The sequence below is a fragment of the Leucopleurus acutus genome, assembly GCF_964270905.1.
Source record: "Leucopleurus acutus genome assembly, chromosome: 17".
Taxonomy (NCBI): domain Eukaryota; kingdom Metazoa; phylum Chordata; class Mammalia; order Artiodactyla; family Delphinidae; genus Leucopleurus; species Leucopleurus acutus.
The window spans coordinates 50,424,089-50,451,418 of record NC_139159.1 but is presented as its reverse complement, the minus strand read 5'-3'; the positions used below and the strand labels follow the sequence as shown (position 1 = coordinate 50,451,418).

The following is a 27,330-nucleotide window of genomic DNA, read 5'->3' as shown; positions in this document are numbered from 1 at the left end:
TCACTATGGAAACCACAGGTGGTAGAGCAGGAGGTCAATCCAGTGACTCAGCAGGTGGTACTTCCCTTCAAGTCAATAGTAGCCAGTGCCCCGACAAGATGCCAAGCAAACAGCACACTATGGGTGTTGCATTTTTTAGGTGGTATACACACTGACCTTCACTGGGCTCAGGTGTAACCAAATTTTAGATGAGCCAAAACACGAGCAGGAAAAACAGCAAGAGAGAAAGATCAGAGTCAAGTGGTGAAAGAGAGAGAGAAAAAAAAGAGTAAACTTCCATTCTGCTCAGCTTTGTAAATCACTTGAAGGTTGGCCTCAGTGACTGAAACTGATTACTCAGGGGAAGCTGTAAGGGAAGGATGCGCTTTCCTGTTAGGCTCATTCTTATGACCTGCAAGGATAAGATATTGCTCGATGATGATCAGCTTTGTTGCCTGGAATCTTTTTTTTTTTCTTAATGAAATATAAACTGTTAAAAATTTGCAGTTTTGCATTTTAATTTAAAAAAGAAGGATCCCTGGTGGCATTTTGGTAGCAGCTTGGCTAACAGGCTCTCTTGACGATGGCACTATTGACATTTTGGACCGGATAATTCTTCCTTGTGAGGGTTCTGTCTTGTGCCTTGCAGGATGTTAGCAGCATCCATCCCTGGCTTCTACTTACCAGATGCCAGTGACAGTATTACCCAGCCCAAGCTCGCTCTGCTCACCACATTACAGGCCAATAAATCGGGAGACGAGTTGTTGGGGGACTTGAATCGGAAAGCCAGCAGACGGAGAAAATGGCAGACTTCAAAACACCGTCTTGCCTCAGTCCAAATTCGGGCTCCTTTTATACAGAGGAAGGGGAGGGGGAGAGGCCCACCGCGGTGCCAACCAATGGCTGAGCAGGACCGCTATCGGTGGCACCTGCCCCGCCCCTATTACAACAAACTTCTACCCCTATGCAGTTGGTTGTAACAATAAAAAAAAGTCTCTAGACATTGTCAGATGTCCCCAGGGCAACACAACTGCCCCCAGTTGAGAACCACAGGTCCAAAGGTAAAACGCCTTGCTCCCAGGTGTCTGGGAGCTGTGAATCCAGACTCCTCTTTAACATTTTTGAGGAAAAAAGTTTTTTAAATTGAACTTTAAGCTTCAGTGCCAGAGAAATAAAGGAATAAAGTTTTCCCCCTCCCTAGACATTTGCAATATATGTGCCAAGTATAATATATATATACTATATATAATTACTATATACTGTTTTTCAGAAAATGCTTCTGTCCATTCATTTTATCGACCTCTCTCTTTGACTTCAAGTTGAGAACTCCGTCATCATACTTGAGAGTAAGCTCTGTGACCATTCACCCTCCATCATTTCCCTCTACACTGCCCTCAAGTAAACATGAGAAAGAAAGATGGCAAACATGGAAATTTTCAAAAGTGATCAAATGGCTTGTGGATAGGCCAGAACACTGTACTAGTACTAGGGTTTCCATCACCGAATACCCTTGCCCATCACCTTCAATAAGCAAAAAAATCTGTGGTCCTCCTTTATGTTTTGTAAAATTTAAGAAAAAATATAGCACAGTTAAAAAGAAATCAAGCAAAAGGGAAAACTGGGGCTTTGTTTTTTAACTACATGACCGGATATATGCACTCTCACCCCCTGTCCCTTAAGAGTAACGGCTGGGTCCTGTTTCAGTTACTGTGATTACTCTTCAACAGAACAATAACATCAGAAAGGTATCTTGTAAACATCTATTTGGCCTAACTTTAAATATATGATTGAATTTTGGTATATGGATATATTTTCAATAATTTTAATCAATTATTTCAATTAATTTATTCAAATTGAGGTGTGGTATGGGTGACAAAAAATACCTTGAATATTTTCATCAAAATGAGTTTAACCAGGGACTTCCCTGGTGGTCCAGTGGTAAAGAATCCACCTTCCAATGCAGGGGACACGGGTTCGATCCCTGGTCGGGGAACTAAGATCCCACATGCCACGTGGCAACTAAGCCCGTGCACCACAACTACTGAGCTTGTGCGCCACACTAGAGAGAAGCCCACGTACCGCAACGAAAGATCCTGCGTGCCGCAACTAACACACGGTATAGCCAAAAAATAAAATAAAGAAATAAATAAAATGTTAAAACACAACTTACATTGATTAAAAAAAGAATGTAACCAGCTATAATGCATAGTTCAATTAATTTAATCAACTTTTTGTTGTATCAAATCTAATTTTTATTATTAGAACCATCAAAAAATTGAGCCACATTTTTTTATTCATGCATGTGGACGATTTTTTTTTTTTACTATTTCAGGACAAAATATATTTTAAGGCAGCATTCTCCTTACATAGGGACATTCTGCATTCCTTGGCTTATGGAGGACAAAGGCATTAAGGAAAAAGAGCTAAGTCATGAAAATACATAACTAAAATCATAAGCAAATATTCTGCCAGGGACCCAAGTCTGGGTTTTATTTTATGTCAACAAACACTTACTGAGCACCTACTATATGCCAAGTGCTAAGTGTTGAGCTTGGCTGCTTTCTCTCCCATGGTCACTCCCAATCATGTAACAGTTACTTTCACTTAAAACCAATATTAAATTAATATCACTTAAGTGAATATCACTTAAGACAAATATTTAAATAGCACCTTACAAATGAATTGCACTTTCACTTACATTAATTTCAGGATAAGTACAAAAATTACTGTGCACTTAACAGTGATCTGAGATCTCCTATACAGAAATACGAATCGGTATGAAATCATAATGACAATGGGAATGAAAGTGGGTGGCTGTAGCAGCCACAGGAAATGTGCCACTCAGATCTCCTTCAAGAGAACTGGCAGTGGGGAGCGTCGTTTCCTAAGAACCCCAGCTGCAAAGCCTCTGGATCCACCACCAGGCTCCTGTCGAGCTACACTTTCCTGGGCTGTTCCCAGCCAGTGACTTAGCACAGCAGGGGTCTTAGTGCTGGCCTGTCATCAAGGGGCTCAGGGCCTCTCTGACAGGCAACTCTGTCTTAAGGACTCCCCACTGGCTTGGCTAAAGGCTTCCTAGAGCTGCACTGCAGTCTGAGGCGCTTCCTACTCAGACCTTTCCACCTCCTGTCACAGGTGTCAAGCCTTCAATACAGGTGGAAGGCTCTTGCCGCCTACTCCTGTTCCCTCCCCTTTATCCTTCACACACAGTTCCCTCCGATAAATCTCTTGCTTGTCTAACCCTGATTGGTGTCTGTTTCTCAGAGAACCTGAACAGACCCAGGTGATACTGAGAGTGATTAAAGAAAACACATAGACAGTAAGATGGAGTTTGGAAATAGGCTCACTCACTGCCTGGCTGATAAGAACTATCCTCTGGCCCAATTGCTGAAGATTTCAGTGGTGATGACCTAGAAAAATATCCTGATGAAGGAAACTACCATTGCAGGTGTGATGATTCAAGCATCTGAAAGATAGGAGGGGCAAAAAGCCTGTAAGGATTGCAGAGTCACTGGTAATTAAATTGCATTGGTGCCCTGCAGAGCAACAAAGAGGGCCATTAACAATTAAATGTAAGTGTGAGAGCCAGAGACTAGAGGCTTTGCTAGCTTCCAAAGAGGCCCTCAGCTGCTGCAGTAAAAGTGCAGACAAAGCTGAGAAGCAGACAAAGGATTTGCTAATGAGAGTTGTAGAGCTCCTGAGACATTTAAATGCTCAGCCAGCGTAGGTCTGTTATGCTGAGGACAGGGCTCTGGTAGAGAAAACATAGGATTCTGAAATATGGGGTGGGAGATCTCTAAGGATGTCCCAAGGATTGGGGCACTGCAAACCTCCCTGAATCCCTAGAACTTGGAGAGGTGGTCCACCCAAGGGCTAGCACTTCCCCATATGGGAAGATACTACAGAGGCTTCTCCCTTGCAACGCAGCAGGTATGGAGCTCTCCCCATCTACGCTGCATGCTGCCAGCCCAATAACTAAAGTTAAATTCCAGCATTTCCTGTCTGGGGATATGTTGGCCTTGACAAGAGAGGAACGAGTTTACACATGAAAGGAGCCATGTGTACACTGGCAGGAGCCAGGGGAGTGCTGCTGGGATTGGATTCTAAGGGGGCTTGATCAAGGGGGCAGGAACATAACACTGAAAAAGGAAGAATGCATTGAACTGGGGGCACTTTCTTAATTCATGGGATTTACCACCCTGGCAAGGACTCAGGAGATGGGGCAAACAAGTGTGGCTCTTAGAAGCCTAGAGAAAGTGATAGCCAATGTTGAGCAAAGTGGACACACCTGTGTTGCTTTGGTAGCCTATAAACAAAGAAATGAAGAGCTGAAGGAAGTTGGCATGCTGGATGGATATATTATTATGTTAGGCTCAAACCGATTATGTTCCATGGGAAAGCCTAGAAGTCACACCATTCACCAAGGTCAACAGGAATGTGCTGGTGAGAGGAGCACTAACATCACCAAAATGTTCATTGCTGGCTCTCCTCTGCAGGCCAGAGCTGGGCTCATTAAAATCTATGGTGACCATACCTTTGCCCCCAAATATATACCAGTAATAGAGGTCAGGGGGTGGTGCTTCACCATTAGAAGCCAGGAGGCTGTAATGATCAGCAAGGCTGAGGGACAGCCAAATAGTCTTAATCTGCAGGGAACTGTGAAAACAAAGCATGGTGTCCTTTAGGCAAAACAGATGGGCATCCAATGAGGGTACTCCTTGATGCCTACAACCAGAAAAAGGCAAGACTGTAGGAGTAGGGGGGCCAAGTGTAGTCACAGTAACAAGCGCAAGCTCTTGCTCAGTTACCAGACCTGAGCCGGCTTTCATATCTGGAACCACTGACTAGAGAGGTGGCTGGGTCCCTAGGAGGAAGGACCTTGCAAAACCACAGCAAGTATGCGCAACAGTGGTTTCTCAAAAGGACCTATGACCGTTTACGCAGGGAACTGTGAGAAAGGGGGAATAGCTAGATACTGCAAGGACTTTTGGACCCAGAGTTTGATTCCCAAAGACCTAAAGAGTCATCATGACCCTGTTAGAATGGAAGCTCATGAGGGCCATTTAATAAATGAAGATCTATCTAAAGTCTAACTTATAGACTGGGTAAGTTATAAGTCCAAGGACTTACCCAGTTGTCGTTTCCTCAGTTCCCAAATGCATAAATGGGAATGATGTAGTTGGAGTAAACACCACATTGAATCCTTGCCCTGTAAGGTAAGAGGGTAAGGAAAAACAAGTAAAAAACTTCTTAAATTTCACCCCATCCTCCCAACCAAGGTAAATCTAGCAAATAAAAAACAATACTGCATTGGGGGTGGGTAGGATAGGGAAGATTAGTGCCATCATTAAGGACTTAAAATATGGGGGCGGGGGGGCAGGGAGAGGAGCAGGTGTGGTTTCTTTCATATCTCTGTTTAATTTGTCAGTCTGACCCCTGCACAAACCAGATGGATTCTGGAGAATGACTGTAATGTCAATGCAAGCAGGCCCAATCACAACTGCTGTGATGGACATAGTACCGTTGCTAGAGCAAACGTGTTGCTAGGCCTCAGGTACATGGTATGCGGTTATTGATCTGGCAAATGCATTTTCTATTTCAGTTTAAAAAGAGGACCAGCAACAGTTCACATTCACATGGAATGAATACTATTCATTTAATTCTGCCCTTGGGCTGTTAACTCTCCTGCACTCCCTCATAGTCCAGAGAGATCTGGACTGACTGGACATCCCACAGAACATTACATGTATCCATTACATTGATGACATTCTGCTGATTGGACAGGACAAGCCAGAAGTGACTAGTACCCTTGAAGCCTCGGTAAGACATATGCAGTCAAGAGGGTGAAAAATTAATCCTATGAAAGTTCAGCGATCTGCCACTTCAGTGACTTTTTAGAGGTCTAGCGATCAGGGGCATGCCATGGTATCGCTTCCAAAATATTGCATTGGAAGGAAGCACTGTGCCTGGCAGGCCCCTTTGAGTTGTGCAGGTAACATACTCCACACCTAGGAGTATTTATGCTCTGGCTCATATGTTGGGTAACATGGAAGCCTACCAGCTTTGCATGGGGCCCAGGGCAGGAAACAGTGCTGCAGGAGGCTATGGTGCAAGCAACCCTGAAACTTGGGCCATAAGATCCAGCAGACCTTCCGGTTTAGGAAGCATCACTGGTGGGAGAGATGCAGTGTGGAGTTTATGACAAGCCCCAGCAGCAGAATCACAACACAAGACTCTAGGATTCCAGAGCAAAGCCGTGTCATCTGCAGCGAATTAAGCCATTTGAGAAATAGCTCCTAAAATGTTGCTGAGCTCTGGTAGACACAGCATGCTTGACCATGAACACCAAGTAACCGTGTGTCCAGAACTGCCTGTTATGAGTTTAGTCAGACCCACCAAGATATATAAAGTTGTATGCACTCAGCAGCAGCCCCTCAGAAGACAAAAGTGGTACGTATGTGATTGAGCCCAAGCAAGACCAGAGGGTACAAGTAAGATGAATGAGCAGGTAGCTCAGACCTACACGTCAGTCACAGTTGCATTAATGCTGTTTTCCCCATTTGTACCTACGGCCATATGGGGAGGTGGGGTACAACCAGCTGAAGGAGGATGATGCCCAATACCAGTGGGTTGGCTTGGCTCAAATTGTGGGTGTGAGGCACAAACGGACCAGGGCTGCATTAGAGACATATAAAGGGGTGGGCCTTGAAAGACAGTAGTGAAAGAAAATCTGGGAGCAAGGTACCTGCTCATAGTTTTATGTAGAAGTGGCCTTAGGTGAGATTCCTGGGCAGTGGTCAATGGCTGGCCCTCTGGTGAGGGTACGGAAATCCACCATAGAAGAGGCACTTTCATCAACAACCAAGTAGATAAAATGATCCCATCATTTGACACTGGCCACCCTAGAAGAGGCAAAATGGGCACATGGATAGAATTGCTTGTGGCAAAGATAGAGGCTATGATTGAGCCCAACAGATGAACTCCCACTTACCAAAGCTGATCTAGCTATTGTGTTTCTGACTGTCCGATCTGTCGGCAACAGAGACTAATGCTATGCCAATATGGTGCTACACCTTTAGGAGAACAACAGACCACGTAGTGTCATCTAAACTACACTGGATCCTTTTGATTCTAGAAAGGCCAGCAATTCAACTTCACAGGGACACCTATTCTGATATCGCCAGATACCAGAGCTACAAAGTCTCAGCCAGCACCACTATTTGGGTGTTAATACAATGCCTAATTCACAGGCATGAATCCCACCCCAAAACAGTTTTTATCCAGGGGATCTATTTCAGCAAAGGAGTGAGAGTGGGCCCAACCACAGGACCCACTGATCATATCACATAAACACAATCTGCAGTCTCACAGATCACTGGAGTGGCCTACTGAAGACACAACGTAAGCACCAGCTCAGAGGCAACATGCTGAAAGGATGGGGTACCACGCTTCAGGATGCAGTATATGCATCAAATCTCTCGGATACAAGTGATGGCTCCAATTACCATCACTTCCAGTGACCCACTGGAGGACTCTGCTTACCATTCCTAAAACTCTGGGCTCTTCAGGGTTGCAAGAATTGGTCACCAAAGGGGGTACACTCTTACTAGGGTACACAGCAAAAGCCTACTGAACTACATGCCATTACTGTCACCAAGGTACTTTGGACTTCCTATGTCCAGGGACCAGCAAGCTAGAAGAGCAGTCACCCTTCTGGCAGGGGTCACTGATGTTGCTCAGCGGGAGTCGGGGGGATGGGAGAACTATGTGCAGAACACAGGACACCCATTTGGTGCCTCCTGGTATTCCCTCGCTCCACTGCAGTTGTAAATGGATATGTGTAACAACCCCAGCCTGATAAGGGTGTGATTAGCAAAGGGTGGAACCCCTCAGGAATGAAGGTTTAGGTCACACCATTAGGTAAGCCACCAAAACCTGCTAAGGTGACAGCTGTGGATGAGGAACATTTAAAATGGATGATGGAAGACAGGATGAATACTAGATGTGGCCCTTCAGTGACAGGGGATACTGATGATCCAACTCAACTCCTCCTTAAGCAAAGTACATAGAAATCACGGAGTTGCTCCCCAATCCTGCAAGAAGTGGGTCTGTGGGGTGCAAGGGGTGCAGCTATAGGAATGCTCCGTTCAGAATTCCTTCAAGAGAATTGGCTGCAGGAAGCATAGCTGACTGAGTCCCCGCTGAGGGGTCCTGGCCACCACCGCTCTGGATTCACCGCCGCATTCGCTGCAAGGCCAGGCTTCCCCAGGGCTGCTCCCTGCCACTGACTGAGCGCAGAGAGGGTACCAGTGCTGGCCCGCTCTTGCACAACATGGGACTCTTCTGACAAGCAGCGTGCGCTCGAGGACACCCCAACAGCCTGGCCCAACCCTTTTCAGAACTGCACTGCAGTCTGAGGCTCTTCCTAGCTGGTGCTCCTTCCTTCCTGCTCTCCTGTCCCAGGAGTCAAGCCTACAGTACAGATGGAAGGCTCCGCCTGCCTCCTCCCGCACCTCCTCTTTATGCTTCAAAGACACTTCCCTCCAATGAATCTCTCCCGACATATCTTCCATAGGCATCTGCTTCTTGATGGAATTAAACTGATACAGAAGCTCAGATTTACAGACCAGTATTTGCATTATTTCTTTGAAACCACACCCAAACTAAGAGCAGTACAGATGCCCCAGAGAACTTTGTTCACCTTGTCAATCAAGTAATTCGAGGCCTACAATAGCTCCTAAGGATTAAAAGGGAAATGGGTGATATTATCAGCCTTGAGAAAAACATGATGAAATATTTAAGATATCCAAGAAAGCATAAAAAACAACAGAATGAACACACAGCTTAAAAAAGAAACCTTATCGGGACTTCCCTTGTGGTGCAGTGGTTAAGAATCCACCTGTCAATGTAGGGGACACGGGTTCGAGCGCTGGTCCAGGGAAGATCCCACATGTCGCGGAGCAACTAAGCCTGTGCGCCACAACTACTGAGCCTGTGCTCTAGAACCCGCGTGACACAACTACTGAGCCCACGTGCCACAACCACTGAAGCCCGCGCACCTAGAGCCTGTGCTCTGCAACAAGAGAAGCCACCCCAGGGAGAAACCAGTGCACCGCAACGAAGAGTAGCCCCTGCTCAACGCCAATTAGAGAAGGCCTGCGTGCAGCCATGAAGACCCAAAACAACCAAAAATAAAATAAATTTATATATATAAAAACAAACCTTATTAAAACAGTTGAAATCTCCTGTGTATCCCACTCTGACTGTACCCTTCTCCCACTCTCCAGATTTTGATCTTTATCATCATTGTGCATATTATAATATTTTTACTACAAATATATGTTGTTTTTTTGGGGCTGTGCTATGCAGCATGCAGGATATTAGCTCCCCAACCAGGGATTGAACCCTTGCCCCCTGCATTGGGAGCAAAGAGTCTTAACCACTGGACAGCCAGGGATGTCCCTAAATATATGAATTCTTAAACAACATATTTTTGCTTTGGATTTTTAATTTCTTTTTAACTTATAATTTCCTAAAAATTAGACTTATATGTATTTATAATAGTTTATTAAACTGATGACTAAAAAAAACGAACCTTTGTACACAGAACTATTTACAATTCAGTGAGATTAAAGTGAAATTATTTAGCAGAAATGGATCAAAGTCACAATGCTGAGAAAAAGGATGTTTTATTATCTTGACTTGACCATATGTTATAAATTATTGTTTATAAAAGTTATATATAAGCTTCTAGACTAGGGCGGCGCAAAAGCCATGTGAATGAAAGGCTCTTGGTGCTGCAGCCAGGAGTCAGTGCTGTGCCTCTGAGATGGGAGAGCCAACTTCAGGACACTGGCCCACAAGAGACCTCAAAGCTCCACGTAATATCAAAAGGCAAAAATCTCCCACAGATATCCATCTCAAAGCCAAGACCCAGCTTCACTCAACGACCAACAAGCTACAGTGCTGGACACCCTATGCCAAACAACCAGCAAGACAGGAACACAACCCAAGTCATTAGCAGAGAGGCTGCCTAAAATCATAATAAGGGCACAGACACCCCAAAACACACCACCAGAGGTGGACCTGCCCACCAGAAGGACAAGATCCAGCCTCATCCACTAAAACACAGGCACTAGTCTCCTCCACCAGGAAGCCTACACAATCCACTGAACCAACCTTAGTGACTGGGGACAAACACCAAAAACAACAGGAACTACGAACCTGCAGCCTGCAAAAAGGAGACCCCAAACACACTTAAGTTAAGCAAAATGAGAAGACAGAAAAACACACAGCAGATGAAGAAGCAAGGTAAAAACCCACCAGACCTAACAAATGAAGAGGAAACAGGCAGTCTACCTGAAAAAGAATTCAGAATAATGATAGTAGAGATGATCCAAAATCTTGGAAATAGAATAGACAAAATGCAAGAAACATTTAACAAGGACCTAGAAGAACTAAAGATGAAACAAACAACGATGAACAACACAATAAATGAAATTAAAAATACTCTAGATGGGATCAATAGCAGAATAACTGAGGCAGAAGAACGGATAAGTGACCTGGAAGATAAAATATTGAAAATAAATACTGCAGAGCAGAATAAAGAAAAAAGAATGAAAAGAACTGACGACAGTCTCAGAGACCTCTGGGACAACAATAAACGCACCAACATTCGAATTATAGGGGTTCCAGAAGACGAAGAGAAAAAGAAAGGGACTGAGAAAATATTTGAAGAGATTATAGTTGAAAACTTCCCTAATATGGGAAAGGAAATAATTAGTCAAGTCCAGGAAGCACAGAGAGGCCCATACAGGATAAATTCAAGGAGAAATACGCCAAGACACATATTAATCAAACTGTCAAAAATTAAATACAAAGAAAACATATTAAAAGCAGCAAGGGAAAAACAACAAATAACACACAAGGGAATCCCCATAAGGTTAAGAGCTGATCTGTCAGCAGAAACTCTGCAAGCCATAAGGGACTGGCAGGACACATTTAAAGGGATGAAGGAGAGAAACCTACAACCAAGATTACTCTACCCAGCAAGGATCTCATGCAGATTTGATGGAGAAATTAAAACCTTTACAGACAAGCAAAACCTGAGAGAGTTCAGCACCACCAAACCAGCTTTACAACAAATGCTAAAGGAACTTCTCTAGGCAAGAAACACAAGAGAAGGAAAAGACCTACAATAACAAATCCAAAACAATTAAAAAAATGGGAATAGGAACATACATATCGATAATTACCTTAAATGTAAATGGACTAAATGCTCCCAACCAAAAGACACAGACAGGCTGAATGGATACAAAAACAAGACCCGTAAATATGCTGTCTACAAGAGACCCACTTCAGACCTAGAGACACATACAGACTGAAAGTAAGGGGATGGAAAAAGATATTCCATGCAAATGGAAATCAAAACAAAGCTAGAGTAGCAATTCTCATATCAGACAAAATAGACTTTAAAATAAAGACTATTAGAAGAGACAAAGAAGGAAACTACATAACGATCAAGGGATCGATCCAAGAAGAAGATATAACAATTGTAAATATTTATGCACCCAACATAGGAGCACCTCAATACATAAGGCAAATACTAACAGGCATAAAAGGGGAAATTGAGAGAAACACTTTCATAGTAGGGAACTTTAACACCCCACTTTCACCCATGGACAGATCATCCAAAATGAAAATTAATGAGGAAACACAAGCTTTAAATGATACATTAAACAAGATGGACTTAATTGATATTTATAGGACATTCCATCCAAAAACAACAGGATACACATTTTTCTCAAGTGCTCATGGAACATTCTCCAGGATAGATCATATCCTGGGTCACAAATCAAGCCTTGGTATATTTAAGAAAATTGAAATTGTATCAAGTATCTTTTCTGACCACAATGCTATGAGACTACATATCAATTACAGGAAAACATCTGTAAAAACTACAAACACATGGAGGCTAAACAATACACCACTTAATAATGAAGTGATCACTGAAGAAATCAAAGAGAGGAAATCAAAAAATACCTAGAAACAAATGACAATGGAGACACGACGACCCAAAACCTATGGGATGCAGAAAAAGCAGTTATAAGAGGGAAGTTTAGAGCAATACAATCCTACCTTAAGAAACAGGAAACATCTCGAATAAACAACTTAACCTTGCCCCTAAAGCAATTAGAGAAAGAACAAAAAAACCCCAAAGTTAGCAGAAGGAAAGAAATCATAAAGATCAGATCAGAAATAAATGAAAAAGAAATGCAGGAAATGATAGCAAAGATCAATAAAACTAAAAGCTGGTTCTTTGAGAAGATAAACAAAATTGATAAACCATTAGCCAGACTCATCAAGAAAAAAAGGGAGAAGACTCAAATCAATAGATTTAGAAATGAAAAAGGAGAAGTAACAACTGACACTGAAGAGATACAAAGGATCATGACAGATTACTACAAGCAACTCTCTGCCAATAAAATGGACAACCTGGAAGAAATGGACAAATTCTTAGAAATGCACAACCTGCCAAGACTGAATCAGGAAGAAATAGAAAATATGAAGAGACCAATCACAAGGAATGAAATTGAAACTGTGATTAAGAATCTTCCAACAGGGCTTCCCTGGTGGCGCAGTGGTTGGGAACCCACCTGCCAATGCAGGGAACACGGGTTCGAGCCCTGGTCTGGGAAGATCCCACATGCCGCAGAGCAACTAAGCCCGTGTGCCACAACTTCTGAGCCTGCGCTCTAGAGCCCGCGAGCCACAACTACTGAGTCCATGTGCCACAACAACTGAAACCCATGCTCCTAGAGCCCGTGCTCCACAGCAAGAGAAGCCACCGCAATGAGAGGCCTACGCACCGCAACAAAGAGTAGCCCCTGCTCGCCACAACTAGAGAAAGCCCACGCTCAGCACAAGACCCAATGCAACCAAAAATAAATAATAAATAAATAAATATTAAAAAAAAAAAAAATCTTCCAACAAACAAAAGCCCAGGACCAGATGGCTTCACAGGTGAATGTATCAAACATTTAGAAAAGAGCTAACACTTATCCTTCTCAAACTCTTCCAAAATATAGCAGAGGGAGGAACACTCCCAAACTCATTCTACAAGGCCACCATCACCCTGATACGAAAACCAGACAACGATGTCACAAAGAAAGAAAACTACAGGCCAATATCACTGATGAACACAGATGCAAAAATCCTCAACAAAATACTAGCAAACAGAATCCAACAGCACATTAAAAAGATCATACACCATGCTCAAGTGGGGTTTATTCCATGAATGCAAGGATCCTTCAATATACGCAAATCAGTCAACGTGATACACCATATTAACAACTGAAGGAGAAAAACCATATGATCATCTCAATAGATGCGGAGAAAGCTTTCGACTAAATTCAACACCCATTTATGATAAAAACCCTGCAGAAAGTAGGCAGAGAGGGAACTTTCCTCAACATAATAAAGGCCATATATGACAAACCAACAGCCAACATCATCCTCAATGGTGAAAATCTGAAAGCATTTCCACTAAGATCAGGAAAAAGACAAGGCTGCCCACTCTCACCACTCTTATTCAACATAGTTTTGGAAGTTTTAGCCACAGTACTCAGAGAAGAAAAAGAAATAAAAGGAATCCAAATCGGAAAAGAAGAAGTAAAGCTGTCACTGTTTGCAGATGACATGATACTATACATAGAGAATCCTAAAGATCCTACCAGAAAACTACTAGAGCTAATCAATGAATTTGGTAAAGTAGCAGGATACAAAATTAATGCACAGAAATCTCTGGCATTCCTATACACTAATGATGAAAAATCTGAAAGTGAAATTAAGAAAACACTCCCATTTACCATTGCAACAAAAAGAATAAAATATCTAGGATTAAACCTACCTAAGGAGACAAAAGACCTGTATGCAGAAAATTATGACACGGATGAAAGAAATTAAAGATGATACAAATAGATGGAGAGATATACCATGTTCTTGGATTGGAAGAATCAACATTGTGAAAATGACTCTACTACCCAAAGCAATCTACTGATTTAATGCAATCCCTATCAAGCTACCACTGGCATTTTTCACAGAACTAGAACAAAAAATTTCACAATTTGTATGGAAACACAAAAGACCCCAAATCGCCAAAGCAATCTTGAGAACGAAAAATGGAGCTGGAGGAATCAGGCTCCCTGACTTCAGACTATACTACAAAGCTACAGTAATCAAGACAGTATGGGACTGGCACAAACACAGAAAGATAGACCAATGGAACAGGATAGAAAGCCCAGAGATAAACCCACGCACATATGGTCCCCTTATCTTTGATAAAGGGGGCAAGAATATACAGTGGAGAAAAGACAGCCTCTTCAATAAGTGGTGCTGGGAAAACTGGACAGGTACATGTGAAAGTATGAGATTAGAACACTCCCTAACACCATACACAAAAATAAAGTCAAAATGGATTAAAGACCTAAATGTAAGGCCAGACAGTATCAAACTCTTAGAGGAAAACACAGGCAGAACACTTTATGACATAAATCACAGCAAGATCCTTTTTGAACCACCTCCTAGAGAAATGGAAATGAAAACAAAAATAAACAAATGGGACCTAATTTGACTTAAAAGCTTTTGCACAGCAAAGGAAACCATAAATAAGATGAAAAGACAACCCTCAGAATGGGAGAAAATATTTGCAAATGAAGCAACTGACAAAGGATTAATCTCCAAAATTTACAAGCAGCTCATGCAGCTAAATATCAAAAAAACAAACAACCCAATCCAAAAATGGGCAGAAGACCTAAACAGACATTTCTCCAAAGAAGATATACAGATTGCCAACAAACACATGAAAGAATGCTCAACATCATTAATCATTAGAGAAATGCAAATCAAAACTACAATGAGATATCATCTCACACCAGTCAGAATGGCCATCATCAAAAAATCTAGAAACAATAAATGCTGGAGAGGGTGTGGAGAAAAGGGAACACTCTTGCACTGTTCGTGGAAATATAAATTGATAGAGCCACTATGGAGAACAGTATGGAGGTTCCTTAAAAAACTAAAAACTGAACTACCATATGACCCAGCAATCCCACTACTGGGCATATATCCTGAGAAAACCATAATTCAAAAAGAGTCATGTACCAAAATGTTCATTGCAGCTCTATTTGCAATAGCCAGGACATGGAAGTAACCTAAGTGTCCAGCAACAGATGAATGGCTAAAGAAGATGTGGCACATATATACAATGGAATATTACTCAGTCATAAAAAGAAACAAAATTGAGTTATTTGTAGTGAGGTGGATGGACCTAGATTCTGTCATACAGAGTGAAGTAAGTCAGAAAAAGAAAGACAAATACTGTATGCTAATACATATATATGGAATCTAAGAAAAAGAAAAAAGGTCATGAAGAACGTAGGGGCAAGATGGGAATAAAGACACAGACCTACTAGAGAATGGACTTGAGGATATGGGGAGGGGGAAGGGTAAGCTGTGACAAAGCGAGAGAGAGGCATGGACATATATACACTACCAAATGTAAAATAGATAGCTAGTGGGAAGCAGCCACATCGCACAGGGAGATCAGCTCGGTGCCTTGCGACCACCTAGAGGGGTGGGATAGGGAGGGTGGGAGGGAGGGAGACGCAAGAGGGAAGAGATATGGGAACATATGTATATGTATAATTGATTCACTTTGTTATAAAGCAGAAACTAACACATCATTGTAAAGCAATTATAATCCAAAAAAGATGTTAAAAAAAAAGTTATATAAATGTGGGCTGATATCTTTAATGTCTCAAAAAACCAAATATAAATAAAGCACAGAAAATAAATACTAATGAAAAAAGTTGACATAATTCTTCTATGTGTTTATGAAATCCTAGGAAGAATCACTGCAATAATTATCTAAAGTAATATTAAAAGGTAACAAAAGAGATGTTTGGTCTTAAATGTAAATTCAAACGTAGAGTGTCTAAAGTAACAAATCAAAGCGAAAGTATATCTGCAATTTCTAACAGCAAAAAATAAGTTAGTTTGTAAATACTGTATTCTTTAATGCAATAAAAAAGAAGATCAGGAATAAAATGTTGGATAGTCTTATTGACCAGGTCACATTTAAAAATAATTTCTCAGGATAGCAAAAATGTGCAACGATTAAGCTCTACACATACAACTATAACATTCGTTGTTATACTAGAGCCAGTACTTTATTTGTAGAGTTCACGAATGAAAACATAACAAACACTTATACATCAGTATTGGTAGGAATACCAAATATTATTTCACAACTGCCACTATGCGTTTCTTCTTCTCTGACACCCTCTGCACAGATCCAGGCTTGCTATGTTTGATACGATTCAGTTCCCTAGAAATAAAACAAAATACACAAAATATAAGCAAGTTTACGAGAAATCATCTTAACCAAAGAAAACTTCCTCAGAAAAATCACAAGGCATTTTCTTTCACTGGAAAACCATCTATTTAAAAAAAAAGTTTTCACAGTGAGATTAGGTAAAAAGCAGCTAGAAATCAAGTTTTGTTAACTTATTTATTAGCTTCTTCTCTTACTATCGGCGTCCTTTACTAACTTTAAAAACCTGCTGCAGTTGTTAAAATATTTAAAAGTGACTCAACCCCAACATCTACCCAAAGACAACAAAATAATCATTTGAATAGTCTAATTAAAAGAAAAAAAGAACTCTGTCTTAGAATTTCTATAATACTTCACATGAATTCAAAGACTGCATGGAGAAGAATATTCCACAGGGGAAATGGTGGTGATGGTGGAATGCTACGCTTTAGAGCCAAAATGTTAGATTCCAAATGCTATGATGAAGCATATTAGACAAATTTTTATCTAACAAATGTTCTTCGCAGTCTTTAAGCTGGAAAATACCTCTTAATTCCAGCTACGTTGGAAATTATTTTTTACAAACATTCTCCATTTATAATAGTTTTTTAGCATGAGCAGAAGCATTTTCTTATTTTGATATAAGTCACTGACATTGTCTGCCCTTTAAACATATGCTCAAAGAGAGTTAATGAAAATTCTCACCATGTGAGATGACTATTGCCCCCCCTTTTATCAGGAAAAGGAAAAAGGCCCAGAGAAGTATTCAAAAACACCTTTGACAACCCAATCAAAAAATGGTGGAAGATCTAACTAGACATTTCTCCAAAGAGGACATACAGATGGTTAAAAAGCACAGGAAAAGATGCTCAACATCACTAATTATTAGAGAAATGGAAATCAAAACTACAATGAGATACCTCCTCACACGGTCAGAATGGCCATCATCAAAAAATCTACAAACAATGCATGCTGGAGAGGGTGTGGAGAAAAGGAAACCCTCCTACACTGTTGGTGGGAATGCAAACTGGTATATCCACTATGGAGAACAATATGGAGGTTCCTTGAAAAAACTGAAACTAGAGCTACCATATGAACCAGCAATCCCACTCCTGGACATATACCCTGAGAAAACCATAATTCAAAAAGATATATGCACCCCAATGTTCACTGCAGCACTATTTACAACAGCCAGGACATGGAAACAACCTAAATGTCCATCGACAGAGGAATGGATAAAGATGTGGTACATATATACAACGGAATATTGCTCAGCCATAAAAGAACAACATAATGGCATATGCAGCAACATGCATGGACCTAGAGATTCTCATACTGAGTGAAGTAAGTCAGAGGAAGACAAATATCATGATATTGCTTGTATGTGGAATCTAAAAAAAGGCTACAAATGAACTTCTACAAATCAGAAATAGTGTTACAGATGTTAAAAATAAACTTATGGTTACCAGGGGGGTATGGGGGGTAGGGATAAACTGGAAGATTGGGATTGACACATACACACTACTATATAAAACAAATAACTAATAAGGACCAACTGTATAGCACAGGGAACTCTACTCAATACTCTGTAATGGCCTACATGGAAAAAGAAGCTAAAAAAGAGTGGAGATATAGATATAGATATGTGTGTGTGTGTGTGTGTGTGTGTGTGTGTGTGTGTGTATAACAGATTCACTTTGCTGTACACCTGAAACTAACACAACACTGTAAATCAATTATACCCCAATTAAAAACAAAAAAACACCTCTGATGCACAACAGCACATAAACTATTCCCTTGAAAGGCACGTTTTTTTGTTTGTTTTTGGTGAGATGCAAGGCGGGGAGTTAGAAAAGGGTACTGAGAGAAAGTCAAATGCTCCAAAACATACTTTCGTCGGCGAGCTTCTTTCATGATGCGCTGCTCCTGAATCTGACTGTAGATAGATTTTGGTAGATGTCGGTGACGAGAAATACGTTTTATGTGAGGATGATGTTGAAATTTCTCCTTTAATCTCTGGTTATAATCTGTGGCTGCTTTTTCTCGTGATGTAAGCTGAAAAAATGCATTTTGATATTTTAATGAATGGTGTGCTTGCTCTGCTTCAGTACAACAAAGTTAGGAGCAATGTTTCCCCAAAAAACTAAATTTTCATGACGTGCGACCAATTGCTAATGTAACTATACCCTTTACAAGGTTGTTAGTGATACCAGGTTTGCGAGCACTGAACCTCCTTTTAGGCAGCATGCCTACAATGTAGATGGATGCCACCAAGTGAAAAAGAGCAGTGCCAAGGGAGCTGGGCTCTGTGGACCACTCTAGGCATAGTAAAAGCACTTAAATGAATCACTCAAAAAAATTTTTTTCTGTAAAAGTAACTTCTGAAACAGAAAAGAAAGCATCTGATGCCGTAATAACTAGCCTTCGTCTAACAACTGTTAAGGATGATATGATTTAGAGGAACATTTAATGATGAACTGAAACCTAGGCATAGTGTAGTACTTAGTAATCATTAAACCTAAAATAAAACTATCTTTAATTACTACTTATCATATCTTGATTTTCCTTCCAGAGCTAAGTAGAAAATAACCCACACTTAACCTTTCCTTCTTAAACTTAATATTTGTTTCAGTTATAAATACCCTGTATGAAAACATGAGACATTTAGAAAAACATTAAGAACAAACAAAAATCAACCATTACTACTTACAACCCAGAGGTAGCCTAGCCAATGGTAATATTTGTTATATTTTCACTGAGTCTTTTTAAAAAGTCTGAAGCTGTGTATTTTTTTAAAGTGTTTCACTGTCTCTTTGATATTAAAATACCTCACAGAGACTTGCAGCCTTTGACTTGCCTGATTACTATTCCTTTAACAGAAGAAATGGGCGTTCTAAGTTCTAAGCCTCTAGTCCCTACATCTTCTCTCCCCACCTCAAGGAGAATACAAAAAAACAAGAAGGCTCAAATATGATCAAACATTTTAATTAACAAAAGCCTCTGGGGGAATTCCCTGGCGGTCCAGTGGTTAGGACTCAGCGCTTTCACTACCAAGGGCCCAGGTTCAATCCCTGGTTGGGGAACTAAGACCCCAGAAGCCATGCGGCGTGGCCAACAACAAAACAAACAAACAAACAAAAAACAAAGGCCTCTGAAGGTGCCTTTGACATGAAAAAAGTAAACCTCAATACAACCCTGTTTTTTATCACAACTAACACATTTCAAATAAATTCTCTTTATAATATAATGATATTCAATAAATCTAGAAACTAGCTTTATGACAATGAAGGAAAATGGGGTCTTACCACACCCAACTTTTCAGAAGCATTAGCTTTCCATAGACGAATGTTCATTTCATCAGATCCACACATAATGTACTTGCTGTCAGAAGTCCATTTTACACAGATAACATGTTGCATTCTCTTTGTGTGATAGACTTCCCTATAGAAGAGGAATTAAGTTAAAACTCTTAGGATTTTGGTACAGATTTTCTTTAACCACTGCCTATCAAGTACCAGGATAACATTTTTGAGTCCTAAAAGAGTATAAAAGAGAAATTAAAATTCATTTAAATGTATTTTTATGGGACCAATCTAACAAGATTCTATTCTAAGTGTTGGGGAATTAAAAATCCCTGCCCTCAGAGATGTTATAATCCAATAAGAAAAATAAGTATAAACAAACTAAGCAAAACTAGATGCCCAGAAAAGATCACAAAATAACTGAGGGCATATAACACAAATAAAATATGTTGACGCTGGAGTAATTTTGTAACAATAAGGTCAACCACCACACTTTTTCGGGGTTTCTTTTCATTGAAAAATAAATGCAATGGCGCTCTAAGAGCACATCCTGATATGTTGATCCTAATGTCTGATTTCTGTTTTGGTCAAATTGTTTAAAAAGCTCAATTGGGCTTCCCTGGTGGCGCAGTGGTTGAGAGTCCGCCTGCCTATGCAGGCGACACAGGTTCGTGCCCCGGTCTGGGAGGATCCCACATGCCGCGGAGTGGCTGGGCCCGTGAGCCATGGCCGCTGAGCCTGCGCGTCCGGAGCCTGGGCTCCGCAACGGGAGAGGCCACAGCAGTGAGAGGCCCGCGTACCGCAAAAAAAAATAAATAAATAAAATAAATAAAAAGCTCAATTAATTGAAGCGAGAGCTGATGATTTACATATGTGAAAAGAAATGCAGGGCTATAGAAGTGATGAGATAAGGATCATTTAATAAATGGAGATGTCAAATATCATACCTATTTGGAAGGCTGTGAAACATACTAAGTGAATTCACAGAAGATACTATATCAGGAAGTGTTAAGCAGAGCATTAAAAAGCAAGTAAAAGACAAGGTCAGAAAAAATAAAAGGATGAGAGTTCTAGAGAAGTAAAGTTTCCATATCTGGATTAAGTGATTCAAAATGCAGACTACTTGAGAGAAAGGAAACTCGCTCAGCAAATTCTGCACAGTAAAAGAAAACCCGTATGTGATGATGAAATCAAATAGATTTCATATATATAAAAACATCTCTGAAGTACACTCACAAAACTAGTCTATTACACTGCTTCTAACAGATATTTTGAGCTCTTGAATGACCATGTAGCTAGACCATAAGAAATTTATTTCTAAAAGAGAGTATGGTTAGAAAGAACATCCTATTAAAAGGAAAAGTAGATGAGACACTGACTGCTTTTTCTTCTCTCAATGCTCTGCTTTTACAAGACTCAATTCTTATAACCTCTACCTATATAAGATGTCTTTTTTCCCAAAGCAACGTATTGAATTTAAATATTAGGAAATTCGATTAGGCTTTGGTAACCATTAAAAATAACCTAGTCATGTATTACATTAGTTCATGTATTAGACCAGACAAATCCAATGGTTAGTCACTTAACCAACTTAGAATCCTCCTTAATGGTAAACTACATAGAGTTCTTAACTTCTAGATATGTTTATGCTTGTACTTAAAATAGATACATAAAGTTCATTATAAGTTATACTATTTGGGGATAAATACATTTAAAAACTTAAATTCTTTATACACGTAGTCAAGATAAATGAATTGTTCTGTGTGAATGCAACTGAATTTACTTGTTTGCTAAGTAAATACTGAATGAAATCCCAACAGAAGCTTACCTTCAAATATTCATTTAACTGTACTTTTTGAAAACCTACTCAAAATTTACTTTTAAAATACAATTTAACTACTTTAAGATCTTTCAAAGGAAAACATTTTAAAAATACATATCGGGCTTCCCTGGTGGCGCAGTGGTTGAGAGTCCGCCTGCCGATGCAGGGGACACGGGTTTGTGCCCTGGTCCGGGAAGATCCCAAATGCCACGGAGCGGCTGGGCCCGTGAGCCATGGCCGCTGAGCCTGCACATCCAGAGCCTGTGCTCCGCAATGGGAGAGGCCACAACAGTGAGAGGCCCGCGTAACCACAAAAAAACGTATCATTCAAAGTATTGCCTGTGTTATTTGATGTTTGTAATGATAGGAAACTAGAGCAGACCACAGAAACAAACCAGAAGCAGCTTTCAAGCAGACAAAGGTCAGAAGGAATACCATTTATAACTAAACCCAACAGGAAGTAACGCATATTAAATTGTGATTACAAAGTCTCCAAATGACATCAGGAGGCAATTCCCTGGAAACGGTGTATAAGAACTCCTCACTTCATACAGTTTTGGAATAATCTGAGCTTTTAACTAGACTTGCATTTAACTGCCCACACTGCCTGCAGAACAATTCAGCTGGAGCTCAGCTGCAGGGCTCTTGGGATCATAGGTGCCTAAACATTCCCATTTCTCATCCTCTTCCTTTGTTCTTTATGACTGTTTATACATCATGTTAGAAAAGTATTGTCCTACTTACTACCTTTGGATGTCCTGGTGCTAAAAAATGATGGAGGGCCACACTCTCTTGATTCTTAATATTTTCCAGAGAGGTGAGAAGAATGGAAACTCTCAGCCTTGCCTTGGGCCTGCCTGAACAATTCCCAACAAACCATTCATGACAGTTTGGAGAATATCAAGTTAGTTGTAACAGCCATATAGGAACCAACCCCAGGAGATGAGGGAATGAAGATCAAAGTCACCAGAATACCCACTCACTCAGTATGCTTTTGATTCCAATTCAAGCACTTTTTAAATCATACACATGACGATGCTGACAATTATTTGCTAGCAATTCATGATTATACAAAAAGGTTTAGGAATCAATATGGTTTCCTCAAATTAGAGGGGAGAAAGATGCAACTATCACAAGTAAAAATACCAAAGAGTTAGACAAGCAGATTGGCTATGACCAAAAAAAGAGCTGTGTGACTCTAAAGAAGAAGCTCTGTGTGAGAGGCCCGCGTACCACACAAAAAAATTAATAAAAATAATAAGTAAGAAATAACAAATGTAAGGTATTATTGTTATTAACTGCTCTTAAACTGTATTAGGGAAAAACTTATCTAAGTTCTTCATTATCAAATTTAAAAAAATTTTAAGTTTACTATATTTTAGGGCAGTGAAAATACTATGATAGTATCATGATGGACATGTCATTATACATTTATTCAAACCCATAAAATATATAATACCAAGAGTGAACCCTAGGTAAACTATGGATTTGGGATGATTATGATGTAGGCTCATCTTACATTCTGGTGAGGTAACAAAAGCACCACCCCACAAGGAATGTTGATAATGGGATAGGCTCTGCATGTGTAGGGGCTGGGAATATATGAAAAATCTCTCTACCTTCCTCTCAATTTTGTTGTAAACCTCGAAAAAAATAAAGTCTTTATTTTAAAAAATTACTATAAAACACTTAAAAATAATTCTAAAATAAAAGGTTTTGTTCTAAGGCAAACACTAAGATTTCATATAAACAAATTATATAAAGATAATATCCTGTTCAATGAAGAAACTGCCCAGTAGGCTGATGTTTTACCCATAGGTGATGCAGTGGAAGTTGGTACCCCAAGTCACAACACCTGGGTGTGAGCTCCATCATATACACACAACCAAATAACCTTTCAAAAAAGATAAATGATCAAGACAAGGAAAAAAATCAAACAAAAACAAATGTTTATCGGTAGTAACATACCTGCTTCTACTTTTGTCCACAGGAAAGATTCGAATAGACTTATCAAAACTAGCAGACACAAAGTCTTTCCCAGTAGGAGAGTAATCCACATCAAGCACCGCAGACACGTGATCCATATGTATCATTACAGGAGTGTCCAGTGCACGCATATCAAAAGTATATAAGCTGTAAAAGAATTTTTAATTATTTGATACAGATTTCTATTAAAAAAAGCGTATGTAGTACTAAGAGACACTAGTGAAAATAAGACTGCTGGCTCAATAATGCACATCTAAATAAATAGCTCAATTCTTTACACAGCAGGTAAGGGATAGGGGAAAATATCAACAGTTTTTATTATTCCTTAAGATTACACTTACACACTTTCAACCTTATAAACATAAATCTCATTGTAGAAAATGTGCAAACTTCAAAAGAGTATGAAGAGTACAAAACTTACCTTTAATTCCACCACCCAGAGAAAGTCAGTTAGCACAGTGTAATTATTTCTAATCTTTTCACTATACTATTTAACTATGTACCTTTTAATAAAATTAAGGTAATACTGTATAAAGCTCTATATCCTGATATTTCATGTAGCATATTATGAACATTTATCCATTAAATAATCTGAGAATATTTTAATATTTTCATATGTAAATATGAGTTAAAATAATTTGTTTAAATAAATCTATTTATTAATAAAGTTTCCAACATTTTACTATAATTAATTCTTAAATGAAATTTTAATTTTTCATATTTAATTTTTAATTGAATGGGGCAGATTCAATTAGATCTGAATAGATTCCTACAAGTAGAAAAGACATGAGCATTTTTAAGTCTTTTGAGTTGACAAATCATTTCCAATGAAGTTGCAATAGTTTATACTCCATCAGTGATATATCAGAGTGAGCACAGCTTTTCAAAGGGTATATTAAAATTAGAAAACTATACTTTGCGCACAATTGGCAAAAACAATGACTTCATGATTTTTGAGGCTTAAAAATTCTTAATCAACAGCTAAAAAAACAGCTTCAAATGAGCCAACATGGATGACGGAGAGTAGTAATATAGCATTACTGTGACCAACTTCCCAACATCAAAATACTTCCAGATGTGAAGATTAAGTTTGAGGAGAAACAAGATATCCACATAATTTCAAAGTATCTCCCCAAAGACATGTATTAATTACAAAAGGAAAAAATAGTAACTTTATAGTGGAGAAAACTGGCAGACAGTACGTTAACTAAGTGATCAAGGTTAACATCACCAGTAATATAATAAGATACACTGACATTATGTACCCCTGATTTGATGCACCAAGAAGGGCATATCAATTTTGTGGTATTCTTGCTAAAGATGCATAATCTCAATGAAATAATGAGAAAACACCAGTTAAGCCCAAATTAAGGGCAGTCTACAATATAATTGACAAGAAAGTCCTTCTCAAAAGTACTAAGGCCGTGAAAGAAAGGGAAGACTGAGAAAGTCACAGAGTGAGCAGGCTAAGGAGACATGGCAGTCAAATGCGATGTGGGATCCTGCACTGGATCCTAGAACAGTAAAAGAACATTAGTGGAAAGACTGGTGATGGGATAAAGTCTGTACTTATAGTAGTGTACCAATCTTAATTTCTTGGTTTTGCTAATTGAACTGTGGGGATGTAAGACATTAACATTTGGGGAAATTGGCTGACTGGTACTTTTTGTGTAACTTTTCAGTAAGCCTAAAATTATTTCAAAACAAAAATTAAAACAAAAAAGACCTAACACTTCAAAAAGAATACTTTTAAATACGATTATTATGAAAAGTCACTGATGCTAATGATACAAATTTCCAAATATCGTGAAATTCTCATCAAGAGACAAGTCATTGTTCTCTTTCATAATCTTCAAACATACCACAGGATTGTCAGCCAAGGTCATACTGATCTTTGAGGTTAAATTTCTGAGTTGACAACTGCTTTACAGTCCCTATCTAAAGCAGTGTTTCTCAACCAGGTTTGTTTTAGAAAATTTTGTTTTTTAGTAAATTCTATTTTAATTTCTACATGAGAAAAAGGCTAAAAAGGCCTTCAATTAATGTGGTTTGGTATTGCTAGTTAATGAGAGTCCAACTGCACTTCTTTTTAGTATAGGAAAGTCATAAGAGATGTTTTCAGTTGGTACCACTAAAACATCATGTAATAAGTCCTATTTCTGAGCTAACTTATGCTTTCATAAATAAGAGTAGTGGAAAGAACAAAGAACTTAAATACAGACGATCTAAAGTTCAATCTAATGACAAACTTCCACCTTCCCCAAAAAACATGTATTAAAAATCCATCATATGCATAGCACTACAATAAATGCTTGGATAAAAAAAGATGAATAAGATACTCTTTCCTCATCAGGAGATTAAATTCCCTACATCAATAGCCTCATCTGTAAAAAGGGAATAACATACATGTCCTATCCACCTTACAGGGATACTGCAAAGATAAAATAAGTTAGCTGATGACAAATGCTTCAACAAGTTTTAAAGCAATATATAAGAAATCATAAAATTCCATCTAGGTCAAGAACATAAGGCTTCTATGTCACCTTTACATGAAGTCACAGAATAATATATCTGCAGATATTAAGGTAAAGGTTGAAACTTTATTTTTCCTTTTGTCTTACTGAAGTAATAGTGGTAGCTGATAACATGACCACATGAGTATCAACTACCTGAAGAGCTACACACTTTGTAGGCAGATATTTTTAGTTTCTTAAAACATGTATGGTTCAGCCATTATTTATATGGTCTATGTCAGGGATCAGCTAATTTTTTCTGTAAAGGGCCAAATAATAAACATTTTTGGCTTTGTGGGTCATATGGTCTCTGTTGCAACTACTCAACTCAGGCATTATAGCACAAAAGCAGCCATATTCCATACAGAAATAAATGTGGCTATACTCCAATAAAACTTTACAGAAACAGGCAGCAGACAGGATTTGGTCCACAGATCACAGTTTATCATCCTTGGTCTGTATCATTTTGAAAACTGAGAATACTTTTTAAGAAGCACTTCTCTAATTTGGGAAATTTTTTTTTTAGCAAAACAAAGAGCAATTTTCTAGAGTATATGAAGGAATACTACCTAGGAAAACATATTTCATTAGTAAGGCATACAACTGAGTTATTTCTGATAGAAATTAAGTAAGTTTTAAAGAGGGAAACTTACTTGTAATCTTCGTTTGCTGCAGTAAAAATGAATGCTTCCATAGGGTTCCAGCAAATTGTATTTGTTCTCATATCTAAGATGACCTAAGAAAAGAAGCATACACTAACCCATTACTATGAAATTAAGTCCCTCTAAAATGGATAAATTCCCACTTCGTTTCCCTTCCTTCTTTTCTCATTGATTTAAGCAAGTACTTTAGTAAATACCTATTATGTGCACAGTACTTGGCTCAATGCAATAGGAAAAGAAAATCAATAATTGTTTACTGAACACACAGGCAGAGTGCTAAATACTGAAAAATATAAAAATGCTTAATAAATGGTCCCTTGACCTCAAAAAGCTTATAGTTTAGTCAGGAAAATGAGATACACATTAAGAAGAGTTAAAATATAAACAGTGAAGCAGCAAATAATCAAGTATCAAATCAGGGGCAAAATTAATGGTGAGCTTAGGGTTAAAGTGGAGAAGAAAGGTTTCAAAAGATAAGCATGATTTGAGCTGATCTGTGAAGGTCCAGAAATATTATCGTGTTTCTCAAAAGGAACATTCTGGGCAGGATAATCTTTTGTTGTGTGTGACTGTCCACTGGAGGATATTTAGCCTCTCGGGAGCCGGCCCACTAAATGCGAGTAACAGTCTCTTAAATGTCGCTCCCACACTTCCAAAAATATACTTGGTGGGGTGGTACAACCCCTGAATGAGA

At 39.2% G+C, this 27,330-nt stretch overlaps 1 protein-coding gene across 2 annotated transcripts in view; it reads right to left on the bottom strand.

Moving 5' to 3' along the window:
* Positions 1-27,330, bottom strand: part of DCAF13 (DDB1 and CUL4 associated factor 13) — a 57,822-nt gene that overhangs the window by 17,137 nt on the left and 13,355 nt on the right. The window contains exons 7-13 of one of the 2 annotated variants that reach the window (XR_014326879.1): positions 26,628-26,710; positions 23,444-23,608; positions 19,657-19,792; positions 18,243-18,406; positions 16,273-16,366; positions 6,725-6,881; positions 5,110-5,188 (exon numbers count right to left, since the gene is read on the bottom strand). Coding sequence is in view for 1 of the 2 variants with exons in the window: in XM_082858916.1 (XP_082715042.1) it covers positions 16,279-16,366; positions 18,243-18,406; positions 19,657-19,792; positions 23,444-23,608; positions 26,628-26,710 (636 nt within the window). In the remaining variant the exon portion in view is untranslated. Of the gene's footprint in view, positions 1-5,109; positions 5,189-6,724; positions 6,882-16,182; positions 16,367-18,242; positions 18,407-19,656; positions 19,793-23,443; positions 23,609-26,627; positions 26,711-27,330 lie in introns of those variants that run through there. The other variant, XM_082858916.1, reaches the window with a different exon arrangement.